General features: G+C 38.0%; 1 protein-coding gene across 4 annotated transcripts in view; it reads right to left on the bottom strand.

The window, feature by feature from the left end:
- The window catches only part of LOC126418735 (lebercilin), a 185,752-nt gene that overhangs the window by 61,267 nt on the left and 106,327 nt on the right, over positions 1-18,158 (bottom strand). For all 4 annotated transcript variants that reach the window (XM_050085649.1, XM_050085652.1, XM_050085651.1 and 1 more), the window contains exon 7: positions 1,951-2,204. In XM_050085649.1, coding sequence (XP_049941606.1) covers positions 1,951-2,204 — 254 coding nt within the window. The remainder of the gene's footprint in view (positions 1-1,950; positions 2,205-18,158) is intronic.

The raw sequence follows: 18,158 nt of genomic DNA, 5'->3' as shown, positions 1-18,158 counted from the left end.
CAATTTGGAACAGTCATTGATTTGACAAAGAGCATTAGCTGTAAGAATACTGCAGAGAAATTGTAAGAGGCACATCTGCCCTGTATATCTCAGTTATAGGTACTGTTAGAACAGTGTTAGAAAGCATAATGCTTACAGTAATGGTTACACGAGAACAATTTCAACAAGTGGTCTTTTGTTCAGTCTGCTGAGAGCTATCTGCAGAGTTGGATGGAGTGGCAAAGTTATACAGTTGCCTTTAATAAATTCAAACATTTGAGCTAATTATACAGTAGTTAGTAAAAATTTAACTGCCAGAAGGGTTATTTTAACATTATTTCTCATAGACAAAAAAGACACCAGTGCATCTTTCAGCCCAGCATGAATTTAATGAAAAAGAATTGTAATATTGCACGACCATGTCTGCTGTAAAAGAGTTGTTCCAGGCCAGCACAGACCCAAGATGACACATTAAGTCTCCATTTATGTCTTAATATTCTAAGAAAATTACAATTTCATTGCTGTGTGAGTAGCACTTAACAAAGACAAGGCAAATGGCTCTGAGCACTATGGGACATAACATCTGAGGTCATCAGTCCCCTAGAACGTAGAACTACTTAAACCTAATTAACCTAAGGACACCACACACATCAATGCCTGAGGCAGGATTTCAACCTGTGACTGTAGCGGTCGCGCGGTTCCAGACTGTAGTGCCTAGAACCGCTCGGCCACACCAGTCGGCATTAACCCTTTCGCTGCTACAGACATGCACTTTACATTCTGTGTTGAGTTGGCTTTTGTTACGGCTGTATTGCTCCCAAAATGCTAGTGTAGGGGCTGAGATATGGCATTCAGGCTGATATGAAATACTTGTCATCCAATTTTTCAAAAACTATTACATGAAAAAATTTGATTCTTTCCCATTTTACAGACTGATATCTTCACCCGATAAAGAATTTCAATTTATTTTCGTTATCCACTATACTTATTGTGCTGCTTCAAATTACGTAAAACATTGCACAAAATTTTAAACAGTTCACAGAAAAAACTTTGCATGTGGCTGATTTTTGCTCGTATATCGCAGTGAATGAATTGTAGATATCGAAATTTTAGTTAAAATTGAGAGCAGAATGATATCTCATTTGTTCGAGTTACTGGGTTTTATATATGACAGAGGGTTGGGTGCGACACACCCATTTCTGTCCGTGCGGACTTGCAGCTGCTGTGACATACGTATCACAGATTTTTAAGAAAACTATAAGGAGAAAAGTTGATTTTTGCACATCTAACAGTCTGATATCTTTGGTCGATGAAAGACTGAATTTCTTTTTGTTACATGATATACTTACTGTGCTCCATCAAATTAAGTAATACATTGAGTGAAATTGTAAAGATATTGCAGAGGTAAAAAACATAGCATAAACTTTGCATATAATTGATTTCATCTCATACATTGCACAAAACAAATGGTAGACACTATATTGAAATTTCATTTTTAATTGAGAGCAGAGGATACCTCATTTCATTCTTGAGCTATTAGGTTTTATATGTGAAGCACTGTCACACACAACATGTCCATTGAAGTCCTTGTGCATCATGAATCATGTGGTCATAACAATTGTCATATCCCATAAATGATTCAAGATACTGAAATGAGTGTATTTTTAATAAATGATACCATGCATTGAGGTACATATGCTGTCTGATAAATACTCAGAAGTTTTTTATTCACCTAGACACAGAAGTAATTCATCAACAGCAGAGGTGTCAGCGGCTCAGGACATATTCAGACATTTATAGCACTGCAGGAAAACCGAAGTGGCGCACATCCAGAAGACATGGGGAATAGCACAGCAGAACATCTATATATGCCCACAGTAGTGAAAGGATTAATGCTTCACTATTCCTCTTCATACAAATAGAGTTATACAAGACAAGATAAATTCAGAGACAACTGTATTAGTATCATACCTGCTTTGAGCAGCACTGCAATGAGAGAAGCTGGAAACCGATGCAATCCCAGTTTCATTCCTTCGTCTGTTGTTGCTGGTTGGATATATTTTAGATCTTATGAATTTTTCCTTCTCATCCAGAGCAGTCTGAAGTTGTGCAGCATTCTCCAAAACTCTAGCCAGTTCACGTTGTGTGTTGCGGTGGTTTGTTGTTTCTGTTTTCAACCGATGTTCGTAATTTTTGCTTTCAAGCGCAACTTTTCGATTGAGCAACTATGAACATTGTTACAGAAAAAAATGTAAGGCCAAACATTCATAAATTCAGCACTTATTTATCTGTATCAAGAAAATTGCATTAACAGGAAACACGAAAGGATCTTGATTAAGAGTTAATTAAAAATTTCATCGACAATGCAAAATCAATGGACAGTGAAATATGTTCAGTTACCTTAAAACCAAAGATTTCAAGTGACAGGCTACATCTAAGTTCCCTTTGAAAATTCAAAAAGAAACATTTTTACTTTGTACACTATGTGATCAAAAGTATTCGGACACCCCCAAAAATATATGTTTTTCATATTAGGTACATTGTGCTGCCACCACCGCCAGGTACTCCATATCAGAGAGTTCAGTAGTCATTAGACATCGTGAGCAAGCAGAATGGGGCTCCCTGCGGAACTCACCAACTTCGAATGGGGTCAGGTGATTGGGTGTCACTTGTGTCATACGTCTGTATGCGAGATTTCCACACTCCTAAACATCCCTAGGTCCACTGTTTCCGATGTGATAGTGAAGTGGAAATGTGAAGGGACACGTACAGCACAAAAGCGTACAGGCCGACCTCGTCTGTTGACTGACAGAGACCGCCGACAGTTGAAGAGGGTCGTAATGTGTAATAGGCAGACATCTATCCACACCATCACGCAGGAATTCCAAACTGTGTTAGGAGCGTAAACATTGGATGATCGAACAGTGGAAAAATGTTGTGTGGAGTGATGAATTATGGTACAAGCACAAGACATAAAAAAATTACAGAACATTATTTTCCAACGTACTTTCAACAATGAAGCTGTGTAGAAGCGTATTACATGTGACTAGTTACGTGTATAAGCAAGGCAGTACACTAAGCATAGATAAAAAGATTTCTTTCTCAGAAACAGCCGTGAGGCTGCATAAGATTAGCCAGACTCCACACTACATCTTGCCACTTCAAAACAGTAGCCTCACAACACCATGACAGCCCCTTGGAAGTGACAGGAAAGAAAGGAAGAAGAAAGCAACATTAACGATTAACACACAACAATCATGAAGTCATTAGAAAAGGAAGGGAAATAAGAGTTTACCATTCAGTTTATGTCAATGCAAATTACACACACGGCACAAACCTGGATTATATGTCTATCTATCAACCACACACTTTGAATCGAACCATCCTGACATTTGTCTTAAGGAAATTGGAGAAATCACAAAAAGAAACTGACATCTGAATGATCAGACAGGGATTTCAATCGCCAACCTCTCAGACACAAAGGCCAGTGCCCAATTACTGGGCCACCTGTCTCGCAGCATTATAGATGGAACACAAGCCTGAATTGGCAAAGGATGAAGAAAGAAATTAGTTGTGTTCTTGTAACATCCCACATTTACCACACACAAATAAGGGAAATCACAGAAAACTTGAATTTGGATTATCACAAAATAACCTGAGTGTCAGTCCTCCTGAATGCAAGTCTTGTATCTTAAAAAGTACATCATCTCACTTAGTGGGACACAGCAATATTTCATTTTTAGCTGTATGACCAATTCCAGTTTTCCCCAAAACTTCTATGTCTAAAATCTGTGTTGCGTAGTATGAGGCATCATTGTAGTGGTGCCATCTCATGAGTCTTTCTATCACCACAGTTCACCAAGAATTCCATCAATTCTGTACATTTTTCAATGTAAAAGGAATGCAGTGGCCAAGTTTTTGAATGAAGCAGACAGATACATAGGTCTTTCTTTCACCACAGTTTGACAAGAATTCCATCATTTCCATATGTTTTACACTGAAAAAAGGCTGTACAGTGGACAAGTTTATGAATGATGTCGACATATGCATACGTGAACAACAATAAAATAGAAGCTGCCTAAATTCTGATGTAGTACATAGTAATTCAATAATGTGTAATTGTGTACATTAGCTATATGGACCATCTTAACATACACAGAATATTGATGTATAAGCATTGCATAATTAGGATTTTGTGCTGTAAAATGAGATGTCTATTTGGTGCAATAGTGCTAAAAGTCAAACATGAAATTGAAAACACTGCTCAGATGGTAGCCATCAATCAGTGGACAATCAATTCTGTCAAAATGCATTCACTTTTGTGATGGTGAAATGGACAAATTTCTCAATGCAAGGATCAATCAAACTGTGAACTACAAGGTGATTAATTTGACAGCGGATCAAGTGACGGAGATTCCTCTGAAAATCACGAGTCGATGAATGAAACAATGTAAGCACACTGTCGTGAGAACCAATGGTGCAATTTTTCCAACTGTTCTTAAGTGACAAACATCAATAGAGCATTCCCAACAAAATAAACAAAAACATTGCACCACAAAATTTTTAATAACAGTTTTAAAAAAATCCTGTGGGGAACGACTGGAAAAACATGAGTGCACAGGAATTCAATGCACAGGTAGTCACTGCTGGTCTGAATCAGTTCCATCCCCCACCATATAAAGCCAGTGTATGGCTACTGTGCATGTGATGTCATAGCTCATGCTACATTCCACTGACTATGTCCTGCTGGAATGGTTTCTTCACACAGGTAGACTGCAAACCCATCTACGTGACCTGACTGAGGCAAACCACTAATAAGTATCTGCACTAAACACATCTTGTAACTTTCTAGAATTCCTTGCCAATTACAAGCACCTTAGTCTTCATGCAGTTTTGTTCTACCTGTACACTCTGGAAATTGATATATGTAAAATTTGTAACCCTGATTACACATAAGTTACCAGATGAAGAATCTAATGCACAGATATGAAATGTGGGTAGGAGTTCTAAAAAGCACGTTTGAGGTGTTAAGTAGGTGATAGAATTGAAGGAAGGTAGAATTATTTCTCAGGTACAGTCGACATGACTCACATGAGACAGGTGACTTCGTGGATACTGCTGTGAGGTCCAGAAGAAACTGTTCATCACACAAGAGTTTTAAAGCAGACAATGCTATGATATCTGAAGGTACTAAGCTAACTAGAGCTTATGTAATTGTCTTCATTATAAAGTTTATGATGTGAAACTTTTAATACAATCTACAGTCATCGGAATTTCTATATTACTAACCCATACCATGCACATGGTGTGATAAATATTCCTCTGAATGAAATACATTGTCATGTGTTGCAAATGGTCAGGTGGTTCTCATTTGAGTCATTCGGGGATCAAATGGAAACTGACTGAACTGCAACACTAATGAGCAAGGTAATTTTCATTAAGGTTATAATGAAGGGCATCAGGTATCAGATATTACTGCTGAATCATCAAAGATACCGTAATTCAGTTATCTACATTTGAAACTGCTGACAATAAAATGGGAAGGGATTGCCTAAAGCATAGGAATTTAAGTATAATTTCTTTGAATTATACATGATTTAAACCGGCATAACCCTATCGGTGCAACTGCCTATATAAACTTGATTGACTTACTCTTGTAAAAAATTTTACAAGTCAAACTAGCCTATTATCACTAAACAGTGTCACATCTTTAATTCCTTTTTTTGGCCTGTTCTCAGATGAGACAATGTTGACACCCTGTAAATATCATGTTTTGAGGAATGCAGTATGTACTGAAGCTTTGGCACCAGCCAACTTACTGGTAGGCCAAAACACAAACATCAATTACTTCCTGTACTTAATGCGAAGTTTCCCCATCAGCAAACATGACACACTCAAGTCAAACTAACTGGCTACAGGAACATTCAAAACAACACACGAACTAACTTTGTTGGTGTGGCCATTTTCTGCAGCAAGTATATAAATATCAATTTCCTAAATTGACTTGTCTTAACTTGCTGCAATCTATATTTAATTATGTTCCAGACACAATCCAGCTCTCACATTAAGGCATTGTCAGTGGGATAACACAGTTTGTTTCTTATATACAATACCTATAGGTTACACAACAGCTCACGCCGTATTTTTACATTAACAAGTGATTACTTACATTTATTTGTTTTTCTGGATAAAATTTGCATTTCCTCTCATCTGGTCCTATTTTAGAGTTCGCACTGTTACTATATTTGTAAAACATCAACACTTTTCATGTCACAATCTTTTTGCTTTACAGTTTTTATATTTTGTTAGTTAAATGCTGTGGAATACCACTACTGCTCTGGCAATAACTGCAAATTTTTGGTAAGAAAACTTGGAATGATTTCTATTACAGCTGTATGTTTATTAGACATCTTTTTTTCCTTCCTTCTATCCATCTCTCCCTCTACCTCTGCGTTTGTGTGTGTGGGGGGGGGGGGGGGGGGGGAGGGCGGGGGGAGGGGGGGGGGGAGACCATACACCGCAAAAAGTTGAAAATGCACACAAAAAAATACCACACACAGATGTTTTCACATTATGTTAAGATATTTGATATGGTTGTTGTGGCTACTCAGAGAGGAGGTTGAGTGTGCATCTTAGCTGTTCCGGAGTGGGTAATAAAGAGCTCTTGGTGTTCAGATCATTGGATTCTTGGTTAGGAGGTTACTTGCTGGGTATCTGTAAAGAGTGAGAGAAAGTGTCACATTATTCTGGTGATCATCTGTTTGAGTGTCTATTATTTTAGCTATGAATCTAAATAGTGAGTTGTCTGACAGGTACACTTGATCATTCAAAATAGTTTTCTTTTTGTATGTGATAAACTTCTTGTAAGCTAAGAAGGTAGCATTTACTGTTTATTCTTATTATTTCCATGTAATCTTCTTTTGAGGTTGGTTTATTATTATCTTTTCTGAGATACTCTGTGAATGTGGAGTGTTTTGTTCCATACTTCCACATTCTCAAATGTGTCAGTCCTGCAGGCATTCCTGAATAGCCAAAGCTGTTAAAGCGACTCCTCACAGCAAGTGTGAGATCCTGGTTCAGGTCTCAGTCCAGTGCAAATTTTCACGCGCCATTAACAGCTGATGTCATATTTGCAATATGTGAAATTATTTCATGACGTTTACCACGGCTGTACTTGTCAAAGACATTCATGTCTGAACAGCATTGTTTTCTGAAGACGCAGACACCTTATAAACACAGACATTGTAACCATCAATGATATTTCATAACATTGTCTGCTATACAAACTGAAAATGTTACAAGAAAAGGACTATGCTGAGATAAAGAAATTGTTGGAGCAGTCTTCTGATTCTGAAAACCCACCTTCTGAATTTGAATTTTCTAGTGATGATGATAATGAAGTAGATGTGACTGAAAACACAAAGACGAATTAATGCAAATTCTGTTGAGTGTCACTTACTGTTTTCTCATAATGGGAATAAAGGATGGCTACAGCCCCTCATGCTGGAATTTCTGGCAGAAAAAGAAGACGAAGAAGAAGCAGAAGGAGGCTGTATTGAGAGAAGAGCAGGGACCTACAAGTTATTCAATTAGCAACTGTGATAATGAAGAGTCTTGTTTTATGTTGTTCTTTCATGAACTGCTCACTGAGAAAAACAACTAAAGTTGAATCATTTACAAGGATTGGGTGGATTTAAATTTGCATCAAATGAAGAAGTTTCTTGGTCCTCTGATTCTGAATGGTGTTTACAAGTCAAGAAATGAAGATATCAGTCAGCTTTGGAGTGCTGAGAATGGCCAACCACTGCTCAATGAAATTGTGTCTCACAAACACTTCCATGCTCTTTCACAAAGCAGCAGCATGACATGAACATAGATCCTGTGGCAAATGTGGAACCAATCAGAGAAATGTTTGAGATGTGGGAAACTACCCTAAGGAACACCTGCATTTCAGTATGGTGCTTGGCTGTGGATGAGCAGTTTCTCAACATTTCGAGGTTGCTGGCCATTTTGACAACACATGCCATCAAAATCTGGTACGTATGGAATAAAGTTATGCAACAAGCTACTGCTGAAAAATTAAAGCCTATCCAAGGAAGAAACCAGAGCTGGGGGACTTGGAGAGAATATTGTGAAAACCCTGATGATTGAACTGGAGAAGCCTGGACATAATATCCTCTACAATAATTTCTGTACATCTCTTGATTTAGCGTATTATCCGTTCTCAAATGATCCGACACTAGTCAGTACAACCCGAAAAAGCAAAGGTAAATAGCCCACCAATTTTATTACATCTAAAGGAACTGAAGTACACTCTACATTATTTGATCTTCAACCAGATAGCCTCTTATGTATCCAAGAAGAACAAAGTTGTTACTGCCCTTAGCTCTCTTCATGGAGGGTATCACCATCAGAAGCAAAGAAGCCTGAAGTTCTTCTGACACACAATGCCACAAAAGACGGTATTGACACCATGGACCAGTAAGACACAATGATATAATGTGAAGAAAAAAACAAGACACTGGCCACTGGTGGTTTTATTCAACGCAATTGCTGTAAGTGTAATGAATGCATACATGATTTGGACGATGCTGGTGACCAACAAAAAAATGAGATGTCGGACTTTCATCATCTATTTGGGAAAGTAATCAGCAGAGGTAAAGTAGTCAATGAATTCATTAGTGGCACTGGATCCAGAAAGGGAAGCAAAATCTACAGCTAAGAAAAGGAGGAGATGTGCATATTGCGTATCTGTTATTGTCTGTGAACTCTGCACAGATCTGAAATCAGCATTATATTATAAAAACACCTGGTGCAGAAAGAGAATGAACTATATATCCTTAAAAAGCCACTAGTAAAAGTATCAAGATTGTGTTTTTAAAATGTAAACTTTAAATAAATGAAATTATTTTAAAAGTATTTATCCTAGAAAGGCAGTTCAAGTGATAAGTGGTCAAAGTAATGTAGATTTATGTCAATTTAAACAACAAGGACCTGAGAGGCCCAACAGGTACATAACTTCATAACAGATTTTCTATGTAAGCAGAGGGTTTAAGAACCTGTTTAATATAGAAAGATACGTAATGGAAAAAGCTAGATTATGAGTTCTACAGCTGTTCTGCAACTGCTACCTGAGCGTAAAGGAAAGTAAAACAGAAACAAATTTCTCCTCTATTATATTTGAGAATGTTACAGTTAATCTGCATACTATAATTTCATTAGAGATTAATTCATAATTATACAATCAGAAGCCTACAAGAGTGACAAACCCTAAATTTTCAATTCTAAGTTGAAAGGTCTCCTTTCGGCATGTTCCTTTAACTCTGTGCTGAAGTTTCTCACACTAATTACAAGCCTTGCAAGATGGAAGTACTCCATCTGCTACTATTCTACTTCTTTAAATAACTTTCTCTTCTTGTCTTCCAATTGCAATTATACATGCGATGCCTATATCATGTGTACACAAAATTGCCAAATTATTACTCAAGCAGTATTTTCCCTAAAACTATTATTCTACTGATTCCAATGTCATTGCTAGTTTTCAGTAAAACATTTTCCATTGGAATAATTCAGTAATTGAAGTTTTTCCGTTAACAGATAATCATTAAAATGGTGTGAGATCATAAGTTTATACACAAAAAGATATAACTCAATGGATAACCCTAATTTCACTCTTTTTGGTAACTGCTTTATTTTTTCTTGAAAAGTCATTAACTAAATAACTATCCACAGTTAAATTTTAGCCACACCCAAAAATACTTTCGTTGTTTGAGCCCTTCAACTTATTTCCGAGATATGATGTCACACTTTCGTTACCCTAATTTTTTCTGAATCGGACAGTACCTTCAGTTAGTCAAATAAATCACTAAAAGAAATGTCATAAGACAGAGAAATTTCAAACCTGAGGATTTTACATGAAACCTGGTAATTCACCGTGCAGATTACAGTCTGTCACTAAAATAGTACATCTGACTTTAATCCTTTTCTAATCATCTAACGCACAGTCAAAAAATTATTGTTGGGCTTAATAAGCTGACAGTACTGTGAAATCTGATCTTTACATTATTATAAACTAAAATAGTATTAACAGTTTCACAAAATATCCATATGCCTTTCTTTACGCACCCCTCCAGACCACAAATCTTCAGTCTGCAGGTAGAATGCCATTGAACAATGTTTCCGCATCACTCCTTTCATTAACAACATGTAGTTTCTGTCTAATTGAGAGTCCATGGTTGGAAACTGTCTGAATAACATCTATGTGTATAGAGTCATTGCCTCATTATTAAAGTCTACCTTAATTACTTTATTAATTTCTCCTTGTCATCCACATGAACATTTGTGTATTGTTACTAGTTATCAGTTGCTTTTGATATTCATTTGTAAGAACTCACTTGTGAAAGTGCACCATTGTCCGAATGTTTCGCAAAATATTCTAACCTGTGGCTAGTGTTCTGAGTGACATACACTAGCTGGTCATCAGATTGCTATAAATAAGAATAAATGTGAAAACCAGTGAAATTAACTAAATATGGTGTCGTGTAAATTATTAAGAATTCATCACAAAAACCAGAGTACATCTGGACAATAGACATTTGACAACTCGCCACCAAAGACAATCAAAAATCACAGAACAGACTCATCATTTATTTGTTGTATATAATTGTGTCAATCACTGTATGTTCTTCTTCTTCTTAGCTACGAACACCATGTGTCTGAAATATTACTGAACTACCCACAGAAAACTATCATTTACAATTGATTCTGGAGATATACCTTTGGTTGAATTAATAATTCTATATATATTACCAGGAAAAAGACTCGATATGGCCCCTCATTAACAGAATGTGAGCAAGAAGAGTAGAAGGACCAAAAGTGATGCAATGGAACATTTTTTATAACTGCCCGATGTAAATGAGGTAGGCTCACATTTTAAACTGCTCAAAATTTGTGATTCTTGAAGTTTTTCCAGTGTACTGAATATTCTATGAGGTTTTTGGATTGCAGTCAGATAATGTTGACTTCTTGCCACAATATTTCGGCTGGCAACTGTCCAGCCATCTTTAGGTGTGTCTCCGCCACTAGTATCTGCTAGTTCACAGCGTCGTCTCTATAGCAAAAATTGGCACGAGAACACATGAGCATTGGCGGCCATCACACAAGCGTCCTCCATTGAAGTCTGTGCCCTCTACAAATACTGTTCCACCTGTGGTGTGGCATGAAAGTGCAGGCATAAAGGTGAAACTGCATGTTTGGCCGTGAACTTATTGCTGATGATTGACACAGAGTCCATAAGAGGAACCTTAGTGAAAAGTCAGATGACATCAAAGCTCACTAGTAAGTCAGTTTCACTGAGTCAAAGTTTCTTCAGTCTATTGTTTAAATCAGCAGTGTTTCAAACATCATGTGCGCACTTCCCTACAAAAGGTTTCAGTAGAGTGGCAAGGTGTACAGCCAAATTTTACGTGGAGATGCCGATATTACTGACGATTTGCCATAACGGAACCTTTTTTTGTGGATTGTGGTAGGGAAGGCAGATGTTCGACTTTGGTTTATTGGGAGAATTTTGGGAAAGTGTAGTTCATCTGTAAAGGAGACTGCACAAGGATGCTACTGCTACCTATTCTTGAGTACTGCTCAAGTGTTTGGGATCCATACCAGGTCAGATTAAAGAAAAACAACAAAGCAACTGAGAGGCGGCCGGCAGATTTGTTACCAGTAGATTCGAATAACTCGCAAGTGTTAGAGAGCTGCTTTGGAACTCAACTGGGAATGAACTGGCATCTGAAGCTGACTGCAAAACGATTCTACTGCCACCAATACACATTTCACGAAAGTACCACAAAGGTAAGATATGAGAAATTAGGACTCATCTGGAGGTATATAAACAGTCATTTTCCACTGTTCTATTTGCAAATGGGATAAGGAATGGAAAGACCAATAGTGGTGCACAGTACTGTCCATCGCACACCGTGCAGTGGCTTGTGGAGTATGATGTATATGTATCCTCCATCCTCTGTAAGTCTTTTTACAGTGTGTCATGATGGGTATTTCATGTACCACTGTCACTTCCGCCTTTGCTGTTTTAATCACAACTTGTGTGTGGAAACAACTGTTGGTAAGCCTAAGTGTGAGATCAAAGCTCACTAATTTTCCTTTATAGCCTTTTCAAGAAATACTGGTAGGAAATTCTGTTCATCAATATTTTAAAACTTAAGTTAAATTATTGCTTGTTTATAAAAGCATTAAATTTTATTTTACACCATAATTGTTTAATGACTGGACTGTGTTGGTTTTCTCCGTGCAGTCTGCAATTAACAAATTGGAACTTTTTATAACACTATTTGAGAACACTTGGTCTTCTTCTGGCAATAAATATTATTTAAGTATATAAAGATTCTGACCTACTATAATCAAAGTTCAGATAGTGATCCAGGTTCAGGAAATGGGTGTAATAAAATGACATCCCTTAAAAATCACTTTCATCAATGGAGATATCTTGTTGGTTAATGGCAACCTGAGGTGATGGACAGTAAGAAGCTGGGTAAAGAACTCACTGGAACCATAATCTACACAGAATTTCATCAGGATCTGCAAGTCCTTGCACTTGTCTTTGGGCAGGACAATAGGTGCATGGCAGAACTGCCCAGGTTCCTGACACTGTTGCTTCATCTGCTTCTTCCAATCATCCTTTATCAACACTACGAAGAATGAGCTGTGTCTTTATGTTTTATGGTTCTTGAATTTGCTAGAAGAAATCTGAACTAATTCACTGGCCTAAGAGCAAAAGAAAGCTTTTTCTTGTATGACTTAGAAGAAAGAAATTTACTCCAACTTTTAAGCATGCTCTGTCCACACAAGACAACATTAAATGGACTTGGCTTGGCTCTGGCCCATCTGATCACTTCTCTCCAGCTCTCAGGAGCTTCAGCCTTTGCACACTTGGGGATCAATGCAAAACTTTTATTTGGCTCCATGAGAAAATGGCCACACACTGCATATGCAAAAATCATTTTTTTGAACTGTATTAATTCAACAGTGATTTAGTGCAGGAATTGAATGATAGAGTTTGTGTGTGAAGACATCAAGTATTTGACTGTTCAGACAATTGTAGAAAAAATGACAAAGCATTGGCACATCATCATCTTGCCCCTTCTTCGCCAGAGTCTCGTCACAGGTGTACATAATTGATGAGACACATGATACAATATGGACATTAAAAATGTCTTCTGAAGTAAACCTTACTTGAGGTTACTTTTGGTGTAGGAAGGATTTAACTGAATCTATTGCAATGGCCTCAGAAGTTGGTGAATGTTTAGCCTCTTTCTAGGCACTTCTTTCTTGAGGCGCAATATATTTCCATTTTCCAGCATCCTACGATCCACTTGCAGCATTTCACTTTCTTGCTCTCTTGTTACATTACAGATTTTCCTGTCGAGATCAGTTATTTTAGCTATCTGCTCATCACACCAAAAGCACATTTCAGTTTTAGGGTAGCTAAAAGTGATATTCAATTTTGAGACAAAAATGTGTCTAAATGATTTATAAGAAATCTGAATGTCTCGATATTTGGTCAAAAAAACTCAAAGAAGTTTCTTGATATTTAGGTCTGCTGGAAGATATACTTAAAAAAAAAACTGTAATGTGCTTCACTTCCTTTTAAGACACCACAAAACTGTATTCACGAGTCTGTTTGGCGAGCTTTTGAGGTCAATTAATATGCTTCCTCGTCCATCATCTAGTGACTTGCCAGTTCTTCTAAAAGACGTTTTAATTATGTGTAAACAGAAAGGTTTAATCACAAAGAGTGACTGAAATGCTTTAAGAAATACTAATACCTCTAGTGCTTCACCATCTCTTATCACCCTAGCTTTTTAGGTATAGGAGCTGTCATTTAACTTAGCATCATCTTTATTTGCTTCGGTCTGCACCAAGTTACAGGGCACTTTGAGATAACGCTTGATGAATAACTTGTTATGCATCAGTAGCACCATCATACCAAAGATTGTTGAACTGTGTTATTAGATAATGTCATTCATTGCTATAAATATTCTTGAAACATTCATACTGCCTACATTGGCAGTCAACTCCAGTTTCAAAGGCTCAGAGCTTTTTCCCAACGTTACTGACGCGGCCGTATGTTTTACGTTTTTTGTCAATTTTTCGTCACTAGCATGTACATTTCGACACTTTCTTTACTTAAAGGCAGTTGAAATTAATCGTCCAACATTATTGCAACAAAAATTCAAGCTACTACATAAGAAAACCTATTAACCAAGAAACACAATACATATACTATGTGAATTAAATGAATAAGAAGCTATAACATCCAACTCAGTGACAATAGATCCTGAGTCAGAACACACAACATGCATGCACCAACTATACCTTAATAGACTGTGTTGTTCATCATTGTGATTTAGATAGACTCTATTACTTTTTCCAATGTATATGTATTCTTTAACCGTCTGTAACTTGAACAGTACTGTGTTTTCCTTGGTACTACATAGCACAGAGAAACAGCTGACTGAGAAGGATGCAGTGGTACCAATATCTCACTTTCAAATTTTTTTGGACTCTTTTTGTTTTTTCCCATGTACTCTTCATATGCTCTTGGAATTTTAACAGTAAATCACACTGTGATGCGTCTTTATTTCCTCTATCAACTTGGTAAGTGTCTCAAAGTAAGAAGCATTTCTCAAGTAACAGATGAACTAGACTGCTCTACGCTATCTACCTCTAGTTGAACAACACTTCTTGATGATTCTTCCAATGATCATTAGTCTGGCATCTGGCTTTTCCAAAAAAAGTTTTATGTTTTAATTCCCCTTTAAATCACTATGTGTGCTATCACACATTTAATGGATGTGACTGTTTCCAATGACTGACTGGTAACTGTGTAGACAAACAACAATGGGTCCTTCCATTCATTTATGAATGACATGTTACATAACATTTTCTGCACTGAGGACTAACTGCCACTCCCTTCACCAAGTTTCAATCACGAGTAACACTTCCTGTATTTCATTACTATTTTCTAATGTTGCAACTTCTCTATACACAACAGTGTAATCTGGTCCTCCAGCTCTCAGCTGGTGCGTATCTACAGAGTGGTTAGTTAAGAGTTTACCTTTTCCTGTCTTTTCCTCGTAGTATATTTGTAAAATTTCATGTGTTTTAGTTTGAGAGATGTAATCTTGCATTTTGTATGTGTTAATTCGGGCAGTCTCTAGCACAGTTTTCATTTCTTCTGAACATCCTGCTACATAGCTCAGTGCGGCATCAGCATCCATATGTGACACATCAGGAGTGATGCAAGTTGCATATATAGGATTTGTCTGATTTTATAGTTTAATTTTTCAATTAGTCTAAGTTTACTTTTTCAGTCTTGTTAGGAAGGTGTCTCAGACTATAGTGGTGGTGGAGAACTTGGCATGTTACATGGGACACCTCGGGTGTTGCTTGTTTTGCCCACAGTCTCTCTTATTGAGGCACCTCCTAGTGTACCAAATGCATTGGATCCATCCTCACAGCAGAGGAAGTGGTTGGTCGTACCGTGTTCGCATCACTTAAGCTGGAGTGCCAATGTGGAGACTGATCATCTGACCTCACCCAATCACCCTGTGAGAGAGCAGATGGCTGCTCCTTCAACAGTGGTTTATTATTTGTCAGCAGATCCAATGTCGAGTGCATCGCAGTGTCCCTTAGGCAGATAGTGTTCAATGCTGGACGGAAAACTGATGTGCACTCGGTACGTGTGCTGGAGGGCACCTGAGATATGGAGGCAGCCTTGCCTGGGGCTATCGAGCGTGTTGGGTGCAGCTTTTTACAAGTTTTAATTCATGTTGCCACCAACGATGCTTGTCGCATCAGTTCTTAGGCCACTCCCAGTTGATACAGGCGACTGGTGGAAGTAGTGAAAACTGCTGGCCTCAGGTGTGGTGTGCAAGAAGAGCTCGCAATGTGCAGCATTGTTCCCAGTGTTGATTGGGGTTCTTTGGTTTGGAGCCAAGTGGTGGATCTCAACCACAGGATTCATCAACACTGTTACAGCCGTGGCTGCAGATTTCTAGATCTGTGTTATTGGTTGGGGATTTGTAGGATCTCCCATGATAGGCCAGGGGTGCACCATACAAAGGAAGCAGCTACTCACGTAGCAGAGTACTTGTGGAGTGCACATGAGGGTTTTTTAGGATTGGCAGTAGTTTGGGGTACCCTGATAAATACTTGCCAGTCAACATGCAGCAACCGAAGTCAGACTGCATTCAGAATAAAGACACTTCGCTGTCAAAATTTTTCCAGTAAACTGTCAAAGCATTTGCAACAAACTTCCTGAATTTACTGCCCTCCAGGAAAGTTCTCTCATCAAATTATTCTCAGGACCAAGAGCTGGCTGAAACTCTAGTGGAGAGCTCTGGGATATTTGCCAAGTCATGGAGCGTATATCAAAAAGACAGATTACAAGCCATAAGTGGGAGAGTGTTCATTGCAGTTAGCAATGTTGAGTGTGACAGTGAAATTACCTGATCTTGTATAACAGGTCTAGGTGAAACCAAGTATTTGTTGGCTGGGTTTTATGGCCACTCAATTTAACAGCTCTAGAGACATTCGAAGAACGTCTGTGATCAGTAGAGTGTAAATACCCAGATCATGTACTGCTAGTTGGAGGCGACTTTAACTTATTGGTACAGACTGAGATGTCTGTGGATTCACTACAAGGGGTAAAAATAGACAGTCATGTGAAGTACTTCAAGTACTTCTGAACACGTTTTCTGAAAACTGTCTTGAGCAATTAGTTTGGTAGCCCACAACAATAAGAACATCTCAGACCTTGTAGCTACAAATAGGTCGGACTCTGTCCACAACAAATAGAGACGGTGATTAACGATCATCATGTGAATACAGCAACTATGGTTACGAAAGTTAATAAATCAGTCAAGAGCGCTAGGAGAGTATTTCCACTAAAAAGAGCAGATCCGCAGTTGCTAGCATCTCAATTAAATAGTGAATTGGTATCACTTAGCTTCAGTAAGAGGTACGTGGAGGAATTATGGGTAAAGTTTAAGGAGATTGTAAATTGTGGTCAAGAAAATTATGGGCCTAGTAAGTGGATTAAGGACAGAAAAGACTTGCCATGGTTCAATAGAGAGATTCAGAAACTGCTGAAGAAGCAGAAGCTGTTGCACACTCGGTTCAAAAGAGAACGCACAAATTATGAAAATCAAAGTTTAGTTGAGATATGTGCATCTGTGAAAAGATCTACGTGTGAAGCATACAACTACTACCACCACCATACCTTAGCAAAAGATCTGGCAGAGAACCTGAGAAAATTCTGGTTGTATTTAAAATCACTAAGTGGGTCTAAGGCTTCCACAAGTCAATTGACAGTTGAAGATAGTAAAACGAAAGCTGAAGTTTTAAATTTCACGTTCAAGAAATCTTTCATGCAGGAGAATAGCATTGGTCCCTTACTTAGTTTGCATTTATTGCAAATCTCTCACCCAGTGCAGAGCCCCAGTGACTGCAAAAATGCACAGGTGACTCTTGTGTATAAGAAGGGCATAAGAACTCACCCGCACAATTACAGACCAATACCCCTAACATTGGTTCGCTGTAGAATCCTAGAACATATTCTCGTTTGAATACAATAAATTTTCTTGAAATGAGAAGCTTATGCCGATAAATCAGCATGGTTTTAGAGAGCATCACTCATGCAAATCTCAGCTTGTCCTTTTCTAACATGATATACTGCATCTATGGATGAAGGGCAACAGGCACATTTCATACACATTTCTGGAAAGTGTTTGGCACGGTGCCCCACGGCAGGCTGTTAAAGAAGGTACAAGCATATGGAACAGATTCACAGATATGTGGGTGGCTCGAAAACTTCTTCAGTTATAGAACTCAGTCATTGACGGCGAATGTCCATCAGAGGCAAGGATATCCTCAGGAGTGGCCCACAAAAGTGTGATAGGGCTGCTGTTATTTTCTAATTTTCTACATACATAAATGAGTTGGCAGACAGGATGGGCAGCAATCTGAAGTGGTTTGCTGATGATGCTGTGGTGTAGAGTAAGGCGTCATCATTGAGTGACTGTAGGAAGGTACAAGATAACTTAGACAATATTTCTAGTTGGTGTGGTGAATGGCAGCTAACTCTAAATTCAGAAGCAAGTAAG

The sequence above is a fragment of the Schistocerca serialis genome, chromosome 9 (genome assembly GCF_023864345.2).
Source record: "Schistocerca serialis cubense isolate TAMUIC-IGC-003099 chromosome 9, iqSchSeri2.2, whole genome shotgun sequence".
NCBI classification, from domain to species: Eukaryota; Metazoa; Arthropoda; class Insecta; order Orthoptera; family Acrididae; genus Schistocerca; species Schistocerca serialis.
The sequence above is the reverse complement of the archived record's forward strand: the minus strand, read 5'-3'. Positions and strand labels throughout refer to the sequence as shown.